General features: G+C 45.1%; 1 protein-coding gene across 3 annotated transcripts in view; it reads right to left on the reverse strand.

Moving 5' to 3' along the window:
* LOC139689417 (collagen alpha chain CG42342-like) overlaps positions 1-4,173 on the reverse strand; it is a 542,037-nt gene extending 537,864 nt beyond the window's left edge. For all 3 annotated transcript variants that reach the window (XM_071586532.1, XM_071586531.1, XM_071586530.1), the window contains exon 1: positions 3,249-4,173. In XM_071586532.1, coding sequence (XP_071442633.1) covers positions 3,249-3,666 — 418 coding nt within the window. In that variant the 5' untranslated portion in view covers positions 3,667-4,173. The remainder of the gene's footprint in view (positions 1-3,248) is intronic.
* Positions 4,174-12,255: the final 8,082 nt, after the last annotated feature.

Consider the following 12,255-nt stretch of genomic DNA (forward strand, 5'->3'; position numbering starts at 1 on the left):
TGTAGAGGAGGGGAAGGCAATGGATTTCACGCCCGAGACAACACGCGGAGAGTAAACATGTTTGAAATCTTCCTTGCCGCCAAAAAATCGTCACGCCACCTCAATACTTCCCGTTCCTGGAATGTCAAGTTTTCGGTGAGACCGAGAACAGCCTCCACCGAGGACTCGAGGAATAGCCAATAGCGTCCATTATTATTTTCATGGTTAACATTATTCCCCGCGGTCTTTGGACTTCATCCTGATGTCGATATTCTTCACCTATCATTTTGATAGAAAGTATCGCCCAACACGACAGCCTTGGATTTGTAAACGACTTGATGTGACTTCAAACTATTGACGTGGACGAATTTGTTAACTATAAGCAAATATGATTAATTACGTCGCACTTAATTATTTCATTTATAGAAGAGCCATTAAAATTCAACGTTTGAATAGTTTAAACCCGATGAAGATCAACTTATTTAATTACATAAAATAATTCGATGAAATTTTCAGGGGACAATTAAGAGTGAAACACAACAAGCGCTGTCGAACATAATCGAATTACCGATGTCTAAGTTTCATGCATCTTTGCTGAACGAAATCTGAGAGACGAATACGATACCCATCGAGACTTGATTAAACCCGAATAAACGGGATGCATGTCCTCATGCCATATTTCTATGTGCATGCAAATGCATCTAAATTTTTACCTGCGGGCCTACCTAAAGAGGACACCTGGGTAACGAATTTTAGAGAAATTAAATAGACCTGAAAATAGAGTATCCAGTCAACGGTTGAACTCACCCCTGCTTATAAGGCGTCAAGTCGCCTCACAAGGGATGCAGTTAATAATTGAAAGAAACCTTTTGTTAACGGTTGACAATGCAAATGGAAGGGAGAGGAAGTGCCAGGGTATGAATTACTTCCACCGAGTTTCGTAAGAGCAGTGCACCTCGTAAGCATCAGGAGTTTACACCTCGCCTGGGCCGAGCAATCAATTTGTATTCAAGCCTTGGGCGAAGATTACCTAGCCATGGCGCTCATTCAAGTGAAGAGATCCCGTCCTCATGCCCCCGGACAAACTAGGAAAACACTTTCGATGTGGAAATCGAATCCCATAATTGCTAACGCAAAATATAACCAAGAAGTGATGGGGAGAGAGAACATTCTAGCGAAATTTTACAATCAAAATAAAATACAATGAAAATGATATATACAGTCATTGGTGACAAATATTCGAATACCTTCCTCTGCTTCTAGAGTAGTGATATTTGAAGCTTAAAAACAGCAATAATGGTCCTGTTTCTCCGAATGAAAAAGAATGAAGTTAGTCTATAAAAAATAACAACAGAAACACGAGTGATTATTGCTATTAGTACAAACCATGGGAGGTTTATCCCTGTCTTCCGAAAAGAAAAATCAGCAAACAGGTAAATTACTAGTTCCTTATGAATAATTTGTTTCGGTTTACACGAGTACACCGCCTTGTAGACGCTGTATAAGAACGGTGCCCGGAGGTTTATTCTTAGGTTCTTGACTCCGATGCTGGGAAAATTGTTTGCAAAAGTTAAAAATGATTGCGATCAATTACCAGCGGCTTCGCCACCCTCGAAAGAGGGTTCCTAGGAAATCTTATTCGTGGTGTCGACTAATGGCGCTGGCGAGAATTTTTCATAGCTCCATTCCTGGCCCCCTATTACAAGAGCATTCACGCCATTTTGTAAAGTTTGAGTGCGAGAGTGTGTGCGAGTTTCTTTTCAACCAAGATCTCTCCCGTACGATCGGTCTTTTTCCACCTCACGCCATCTCTTTGAATGTCGGGCTGCGGGGTGGAGGGAGAGGAGGCCAGCAGGGCATCCACGCAGGCGAGTGAGTAGAAGGAAACAAAAGCGACGCACCGCGATATGGCGCCAGCCGGAAAAGTAAACAAGGGCCCGCACCTGAAACAACACATCCCAAATAATTCCCCCCAGGATGCATTCCGTCAGGAATCGCACTCAAGGAAATAGTCATCGATCGACTTAGAAAATGTAAACTGAAATGCTGACACTCCCGTTTGTCGAATAACGTCACTTTGAGAACACCGTGGGAAGATGCATACCAGTTATTTGCATGGGCTGATGGCTCTTTTCATATCATCGTCTACAGCGTTCAGCTTTTTAACATAACGTTAGAGCCACTGCGAATACAATCGAATGAACATTTATTGCGCTTATAATGATGGTGACCATGTCCTGCCTAAGGAATAATTTAATAATTCGTGCTTGGGATGTTCAATACCGTGTAGGTTAATTACAATCGATAAATCCAATAAAATACTAATATTAATACCATTATCTTCGAAGAAACGATTATTTATCGCTGGTCATCCGTCAAATACCAGAATACTAGAATGAGATGAAAAGCGCTCTAGGGAAATTTATAACCGAAATCCAACGGTAATTAACACATGAAAAATGCATAACATTGGATAACTGTGTCGTAAAAAAATTGTCAAGCATTTGTTTTGAACACATTTTATCTACGGTTGAATTTTCCGGAGAGCAATTGAACGGCGGCGTCATTCAAAAGCAATGCTCGACTCAAGGCATCCGTGGATGTAACAGGAACATGGAATATGACAACTAGAGCGAAATAAAAAAGGCCTGAGGAATTAATATATTCACCGAGCGATGAAACAATATGGACTTTTTCAACTACGGATTTTGGCATCAGCGGTGATGTGTGTTCTGAAACAATTTTTTTAGTATCAACGGATGGTGATATTTTCACACGAACATTCCACAAACGTTTTTCATGTCTTAACCGGGGGCGCGATATGATACAGCCTTTCACGAATGCCGCGATTCCAATACCTTGATAACACAGGCAGTCGGTAGTGGGTACACGAGGCGACAGCTGAACCTGTCACGAAAAATAACAACAGGCAAAAACACCCATCAACTATTCCTTAATTTAATACAGGGATCAACTTCAACGAACCACAGGATCTAACTAGAAACTCAGGAAACCAGAGGAAAAGAGACAGTTACCACTTCATTTCGGTGGGGTCCGGAACGTGGGATGATCTTGGGGGGGCATACTAACGGAAAACTTCGGGTAACTTATATGCAAAACCGGTATGTGCGTCGGGAGGGGGGGGGGGGGCGACAACCTCCACCTGTGGTTCCTGTGTGTGCGGGTTCAGGCTCTCAAAATCCCTACCAAGGGCGGCTTCCTCGAGCCGTGCCCTCCGGGAGGAAGGAAAGAGGGGCGCTGGCTCTCACCTGGTGGGCAAACGCAGTCGGAGGCATCACGGCGGCTGCGTCGCAGGACGTCGGATGGCTCGGCCGTGGCCAGCAGCGTCAGGTGACGGGCGAAGGCGGCGCGGCTCTTCCCCAGCTCTGCCAACATCTGTTGACGGAACCGCGACTGCATTTCCCTGCGGAGTCTGGAGACGACCTCGGCATCGGCGGAGCCGGTGGACGCGAGGGTTGCCAGTTGAAGTTCGAGGGTGTCCACCCGCTTCTCTAGAGCCAGCTCTCGATACGAGAAGTACGAATTGGAAGTGACACTGAGCACACACAGGCAGCAGCAGATGAGGGCGAGGGCCGAGGGGACTCCGCTGCCCCCCGGTGGCGGCTGCTCGGCCGCCCTGCCCGCCTTGCCCACGACGGCGGGCCTCTTCCCCTCCACGGGCTCCATGGGAGAGAAACCCTTGGCCTTGAAGCGCTCTCCAATCTTCACTCCCACCCTCTCTCGAAGCACACACTCTTCCTGGGCTACTAAGAAAGACCGATGAGGGGGCCAATGAGGCGGGAAGGTACGATCCACAACACCCAAATTCAGAAATTTTACCCAAATAAGGTCTCTCCGTGCGTATCGTCACCAATAAGTTCACGTTTTAGCTTTCCTGCCCATGTGGCTACGGACCTGACGGCCGTGAAAGTGGAATAACATGTCAAAAGTGAGGGAAACGAGTTCGTAAACTTCGTAAAGTCCCCGAGGAGTGAGGAGCCGGAGACCCACAGTCTGCTTGACTCACGCCCCGATTACGAGCACAAGGTCACGGGAGGTGGGTGCCATTGGGTCCTAGCTCGCGACGCTAAGTCCTAAGCCGCTCGCACGAAATGGAGCGATCATATCACCGCGATGGGATGCTGCCGCGAAGGGTAGCGCGCACTCCCGCGGCTGGGGCAAGAGCAGCGGTGTCGAACGGGCAGACGACGGCGGGCGGGCGGGCTCGGCTGGCGGCGGACGACGACGATGCTCACCTTTACGTAGGCCGGTCGGCACTGACGGAGCGAGCGCGAGTGACGGAGGTTGGGCTGCGGAGAGGGGAATGCCTTCGGGCGGGCGGAGGTGGAGTAAGGGCTCGGGATCGGGAGATGTCGGGGCGGTTCGGAGCGTCGGGCCCGCGTGTTTCGGACGTGAAGGGGCGAGGGGGGTGAAGGGTGGAATGCATGGTAGATGGAACAGCCGGCTTCTCCCACCCTCCCCAACCCCCCTCGTCTCCTCGGCCCCCCCTGCGAGGGTACATACTTACGTGCGGTGGGTCGGCTGCCTTGCCATCGCTCGGAATGGGGCCATCCACATTCGAATCTCGGTTGTTTTGATCCTATCCGCCTCTGTGTTCCTGAACCATGGACCAGGCTTTTGTTCATCTCTCGTGGCACTGACAATTGGATTGATGCTCGATGGAAGTCAAAACGTATTCCTCCGTATCGCACAGTTTAAAGATTTCAAAATTATTTCCTCGGAAAAAACGGTGTCATTTTTTTCACCGAAAAAAAACAAAAACTCTCATCTTGAAAAAAATAACTTTTTGTTTTCCTAGTAACTAAAAAACGCTAAATTCATGTTTCGAAAATCCATTACTTTGTTTTTAAAGTAAAATTAATTTGTAATCTGTTAAGTAAGTAAAATTTGTTTTGAAGTAAGATAAATAAATTTCATGTAGGTTACTGCTTAAGATATGTACTTAGGCCGGAATATTTTAAAATAATTACTCGGGTGATTTTCTCTATATATATATTTAATCCTAATTGCCATTTCTTTTTCCGTGCATAAAATGATTTTCTTTTAACATTTTATTGGAGTCAACACGTGACATCCACTAATTGGGACTCTTCTTGGTTATTTTGGAAAGCATCAATATCATGGGTATGCGGTAGCCCAGGAGTAGAGCGCTGGACCGCTGATTGGAGAACCCGGGCTCTTATCCTGGGGACGACTGCCTGGGCACCATCGGCTTCATCCGAGTTCTGGGATAGCTCGAGTCCCTGAACATCCAGGGCAAGCGTTTGGCTTGGTATCGTGTGAACTCGACCGACACCTACCAAACCAACTCTCGAGTTGATAACTGTGATCATAGTTTATCAAAATCATTCGAAAATATATTATAAGAACTCGACGAGGATTGACGACGTGAAGTATTAATGGACTAGATCAATCACCCACGCAAAAATAAACTAATAATTAAAATGTACCAATGTGAGACAAAAATTTGAAGTCAACAAGTGCCTCCAAGTGTTAGGATTTATCAGAAAATTCCATGTTTTAATCAAAATCTGGTGGATGCTATTACTGAGGCACAGAGGAAGAATGAGGGGGCGCTGAAGAGTTGAGTTATATCAAAATTCAGTAATAATTGTCACATAATATTCTATCGTGCATACAACATATTCCATCTTTGAATTGCTCCTATGCACACAAAAGAAAATTCCGAAGGAGGAAGCACTCGGGAAGAGGTTAGCTTCGTGTGGGGTCACTTTCTCGAAGAGTTCACAAGAAAGTGGCAAATACGCTTTCACCATGGCTAGGGCCAAAGATTGCAATATTTCGACTCGGCATTGCCTCGAAGCGTCGCCGGTGACGGCAGAGGAATAAGTATATGGGCCTTTTCTGGCGGGTCACCGCCTGAATGTCTTTTGAATGGGGGAAAAGTAGTTAAATGCATAATATGGCATTTGCAGCTGAATAGAGCACCTCCCAATTTCAATAATCCATGACTCCTCCAATTAATTATACTCTGAGGCGTGATCTCTACCAAAACACCGACACTACATATTACTGGTAAAAACGGAGAGAGTTTGCTTCTTCTTGAGGATAGAGGAAATTACTCACCTGTAAATGCCTTGACTCCGTCCTATTGCTCTGTTGGATCAGGGTTCTCAAACCCACAGCTGGGTTTGCCCCCGAAAGGGAACGGAAAAGTAAGGGAAAGAGCGAAGCAGACGGGAATGATAATTAAAATCCACCGGGCCCAGGATTGTTCCCCTTTCCAATGCTGACATCATGGATCTCTCGTCGACCTTGAATTACATTCGGAATGAATCTCACAATGGATCTCATCGCAGCATATTTGATAATTAGCGACATAATAATCAGGAATAGCTTTTTTTCTTAAGTTCGCATCACTTGGAGATAATGTGATGTGAACCCTAGGGTAAAATCAAGTCGAGACGTGATGTTTATTCCCTACACGGAAAAAGTTGCGATCCGACATCCATTTACATTGATCTTCATTTACATACTCTTCATGCACTATGAATCCATCTCGACTTGAACGTCCAATCATTGGCTACCAATCCAAGGAGAGGCCGGCAGCAGCCACCCACCCATGCTATCCCCTCACCTGCCAAATCTTTTCATTTCTCATATTTACCTTCCTCTGATTCCCACCCACCATGTCCCATGATTCTTCTTTGGATCTTCGCCTCCCGTGATCCATCGCCACTCCATATCGGCTCATTCACACTCCCTTCTTTCCCTGCAAAGCGTTCTCCCTTAGCCCACCATCCGACATATTACATCTGTTACCTCGCCAAGGCGTTTCATTTTCATCATTCTCACGTAGCGCTCCACGGCAATTTGAATTTTGCCTTTCGTTTTTTTTCGAACGGCACCTCACATCCTCTTAAACTTTCACGGAGACAAAAGTTTGAAAATAGAATTCAAGATCCTCCCCGCTTTCTCCCCGCTGGATGGACCTCCTTCCCGAAGCCGCTCCCCTTACCCCGACCCCAGCAATCAACGCCCCTCCCCTCCGCACCAACGCGCGCCCCATTCTCCTCCTCGGGTGCGGGAGGGGGCTGTTGGCGCGGTCGCACCCGAGCCGGAGACCAGAGTTGCGCCGCCGTTCATCCCCGCCCCGGGGGCGAGAGGGGGCATTCAATTCTTTCCCGGGGGTGCATTCGATCGGGGGCCGGCGTCATGGCCCAGTCGACGCAGTGTTCCACGCAATGAAATATCGTGGAAGCGGATCCGATTTTTTAATCGGCTAAAAGAAAACGGGATGGCCATGGCATATAATTATCCCACGTGGAAGATGATGGCCGGGGACCCTCTCCGTCATGGGCCTCGGCCCTTCCGGCATCGAGGCCCTCGAGCCCTGAGTAGGGACCACCTACAGTGGCGAGGCGTGCTCGAGCAAAAGGGAAGAAGCTGCCAGCCAGTAAAACATGCCACTTTTCAGCATTTCAACCTCGTGACATTAAACATATGAAAATGCCTTATTGGAAAACTCTACCATGGCATTGCTAGGCTAACCTAATGTTAATAGGAGCCGTGGCAATACGAAGTAATAAATAAATATGATTTACTGAGGTAATGGATGCAAGCAAGAGAATTGCCTGCCTACATTTAATTTCCCTCTTCATCGGTGGAATTTCGAGGGAGATGCATTCCGACAGCTAATCATTCATTAAAGGAAATGTTCTGTCTCATAGTTGTCTATGTAACCTCTATCGTTTGATGCTGTCGGGATGATTATTCTATCGCTACTTAAGAATTATTGCGCATGAAGTAGCTTATCGAACAAAAAGGTTATACTTCCGAAAAATAGCTTTCGCTAAATATGTTTTTCCTCCACAAACGTTGTCAAGCAAGCTTGGGAATTTAAAATTCCTTGTTATATTTTCAGTATTAAATTTTTCCAAAGAATTAATCACTTTCAGAAATAATCTCCGTGTGTTGTCGAAATACTGGGAGATCTGAGGAGATAAACGTATGAACTCGAGGGCATTCTGTAGTTCTGTTCTAAATCTCAAAGAGAATGTGCAAGATACTGTTTTTGGATTTGCCATTCTGGGTCGTGTCTCAAAGATGTTTTTTACTGGTGGGAATTCACTCTTGTCACAAGTCATTCGACTGCCTCAACTTAATTTGGACGGACGAACAATAAGCGTTTATGCAATATCAATTCTGAACCTCTCTTCGAACATTCAAATTTTGATTGGACTTAAAAAAAGCAATATACAATTAAGAAGTGTGAATAAGAGGACGGGACAGAAGTTTTAAGAATTAAACATTATTTTTACTTGGAGGCAGGAAATCAGCTAAATGAACCGTTTCTCAAATCCATGCGTTGCATTTTTCTCCGGACAAAAAAATTGCCTATTTCAATTGGGTATCCGCGCACCAGTCAACTTCTCTAAATCTTCCCGGCAGTTTTGTATGGAAGCAGCAGCCTTGCACGCATTCTGGCGAATTGAAAACAAATTAACTACCAAATCCGAAGAGAGCTCTGAAAAAGACTGCGAACTCCTTCGTAACTTCATGAGATGGCGTTGCGTGTTATTAAATAACATTTAGGAGACTTAGGGAACGGGAGCGTTGACTTGAGGGCTTTTGGCTCGCCAGTTCGCCGTGATCGTCATACACTACCACACCCGCCCCGCCCCCGACCCGAGCCCCCAACCAGTTCCTTCCCGAAAGGCATACAAAAAACATGTTCGGCCGGGAAGCAATGCCGGAGTCGTCACTCGCATCTCTCAAGTGCAAGTGTTCTCCCTCTATATCGCTGCTATTCGGAACACAACAAACTCTTGCTGGTGATAGCGATAGTGTTGAAGCTAATATTAAATCGTCCTGAACAATCGCCACGGAAAGTATCCGATTAAATTTATCTCCTTGCAGTCAATCGCAATCTTAGAAAAAAGGGATGCAAGGTCGGACCGAATCACTCATTTTGTCCAAAAAAGCGCTTCGGCTGTTCAACAGATGTTATAATCAATTAACAAAATCTCTCAGTTTTTAAAATTTACGTACCTAATTCTATTCCTAGAATTTTCGTATTCACAGTGGGCCTAGGAAAGCGATATCGTTTTTCCCAAAAAATTATGAAGCAAATCATTTCAATACTAGGGGTTGCATCGATTACCATTTTGTGGCCATGATAGTCGATGACTTCTTGATAGACGATACTAATGACTACTTCCAACCGGTCTCTTTCTCTTGGCTTACGTCCCATTCTTTTTTAGTGTATTCTATTTCCCATCTAACGCAACCACTTGCAACCTGTGTTTCATCTAACGCAACCTAGGAAATACCTACTCATCACATCTTTTACAAGCTTCATCAGTTGTTTGAAGCACATATTGTAAAATTTATTAATTTTCTTCCGAATGGAATTCATTAAAACCCTTCAACACAGGGTGTCGGGAGGATGGCTTATGTACTGGTTCCTTACCCAGAGGGCCCGGATTCGAGTGGTGTCCCGATTCCTACGTGAGGTGCTTTGTGGAGGGCACTTTGAGTTAGTACGTCGTCCGTCGGATGGGACGTTAAGCTGCGGACCCCTTGGCGCCTTTCGTAAAGAGTAGGCTAATGGCGACGCCGGGTTTCACTCTACCGTTCATCCTTTCCTATCCATCCCCTATGACAAAAATGACATCGGCTGTCTGTCGCCTCCCATAAACCTACCTTTACCCTTGACCATAGTGGATGAGGAACTCAAGGGTTTTAAGAGCACGTCTCCAACAGTATTGTTGGTGCCCTCTACCCCACCGACAACCGCATGCGCAGCTATGGTACGTTTAGAACGGAACTTGGGTTGACACCATGAAATTTAAAATAAAATTAGGTAATATTCCATTTTAGAAGTTTTACTTTTTACTCCCACGGTGGAGTAAACAGTAAAACCTTCTTATATAGCATCTTATATATATACAACGGGATTCCTTAATTCTGTTGGAGGTTTTTGCAGTGTTGTTGCTGGAATTAAGGCTTTTCTATTTTCGAGGAGAAATGTAAATGACACAGCTCTCGGGCGACCGCTGGGGCCACCATGAATTGATATTGACGCGACAGAGAATTAGGAGAGAAAATGCCGCTCCCGATCCAAGTGAACTCGTTTTTTTTTTGAGAATGCACCCACAAATATGAATGGCAAAAACGAGCGTATACGGCCTTAATTAATAGGTGAACACACGCACGTACACAGGAGTCCATCTCAGTCGAAATGGGCACACCAAAATAGCGTGATTTTAATCATTAGAGAAAATACCTTACACCCTTATACCGATGCATTCTGTGTTTCCGTACCCTCCCTTGCATCCTTCCTTCTCTGCCAGCCTCGTGCATTGTTTCATAATGCATCATTCAAAAGTGCACATTCTGTCTCCGTGACTTCTAATAGTCCTTGCCTCGAGGGTCTCATCGACCGTTTTCACTTATGACCTCCTCCTGGTCCACCACTTCTTCTCAAAGCGTCCGCTCTTCTCTCGCACTATGTCTTTATGGTGATTCGACCCGCGCCCATTTCCTCAGCACGACACAACCCGCGAAGCACATTTCTCTCACGCCAGCCCATCAACTGTGCATCCCAGCCACGTCCTTTCGTGGACCACTCAATCCCCGCCCTATCTCTCCGAGGGCATCCACGAGCACTCCTCAAGTGCCCCATACACAAACCGCATTTAGACGACATTTATGCTTCCCCCGGCACTCGCCTAAGTGTCGCTCCCATGCAATCAATTCCGGAGGAGCACACTTTTAGACGCGGCCGTTTTTCGCTTCTGTTGACTAGCATTCAAGTTTGGACATGTTTTTTTGTGATTCCAGGTGCCTAGGATGAGTGGCTTATGTGCTCGCCTGCTGACCATTAGATCGCTGGTTCGAGCCCAATCTTGAAGAGGGCGTAATGTGAGTTAACACAGAGCACTCGAGACCTCTGAAGAAAATCTAATGGTACCATATCCCAGGGGAAGAAGGGTCCACAGTGATGTCAGGTGCGGGAATAAAATAAAAAATAAATACGTTCTGATACTCGGTGTACTTTCACCGACCATGGTAAAATAATTCCCTGGATCTGTGCTATTTCTTTCTATTTCAACAAATTTCGAAAACATTTCACCGATTTGGTGGCGGTTCATGTTCCCCGTCAGACGTTTTCTTTCCAGGCGTTAAAGATCTACTTCAAAGGGCAACTTGTGTGCAATTCCTCTCTGCAGAGGAGGACGGTGGCCTGCAGAACTCACTGCTTGGCAGAAGAGTGGGACTAATAGGCTGAGATTTTCATTTAAACAGAGCTCAGGTGATTGATGAATATTTAATCTCGTAATTAGAACCCGTATGTGAAGGAAACTGGAGGTTAGAAATATCATACGATTTGAAAATTTCTGAATTTTAACTATTTTAATATAGAAAAATATTTAAGTGACATCTTTTTTCCCATATTCCCCTTCAAATTTTGCTATTACCTGAGATAAAGAGGAAGCTGTTGATGGTATAATTATGTTTTTACTCACCTTTATGCAATCATGCCGCGGAACAGCTCTGCTCAAATGGTTTCGAGATTTTAGTGTACAGCATTGACTGTAAATGAACAGTCCTGCCTCATTATCGTTATACTTCTGTAGCGCCGTATTTTTGATGCCTATATCTCCCTTTTCTCTACTTCTTCCATTTTCCATATTCCAGAGCGGCAATAGCTTTGTTAGACCCATCCATAGGCTCTGTTGAGCGTTTCCCCTGCACCCAGGCTGTTTCACATTTTTACTGTATCCTCTCTTTCAATTAATTCCATGCCACGCTGTATTAAGTGCTTTGTCATATCTAGCACCGCCGGTGATCTCGTATCCATGGGAGCAAAAGGCTTGTCAAATAAAAACTTCTTTGTTACTTCTGAACAAAATCTTTATCTTGCTGTTTACAGTTTACGACCTTTGCATTTATTTTTGTCAGATATATTATCGTTTTTCTCAAGCAGATATTCAGGGAATGCAAATTACTTTTTATTGTCTTATTTATTTCGTTTAAAGGGCCATAATGATCGATTCTGAATTGCTCCTGCCGTTTTGTATCTTCCTATCGAATCTGACCACATTTCGTCACCGAATTCCCCCATCTGTCCCGCACAGAGCGTGTAGAAATACTCTGCTCATATCAATTTATTTTGCGAAAGGTAGGATTACGCTCCATTTAATGCTGTCAAAATCTTTCTCCATGCCAAAGAAAAATATATTGGGTATTTTTCGCCAAGTTTTCTCCATTGGGAACTTTGAAATGAAG

The sequence above is a fragment of the Hetaerina americana genome, unplaced genomic scaffold (genome assembly GCF_022747635.1).
Source record: "Hetaerina americana unplaced genomic scaffold, ioHetAmer1.1.p SCAF_23, whole genome shotgun sequence".
Lineage (NCBI taxonomy): Eukaryota > Metazoa > Arthropoda > Insecta > Odonata > Calopterygidae > Hetaerina > Hetaerina americana.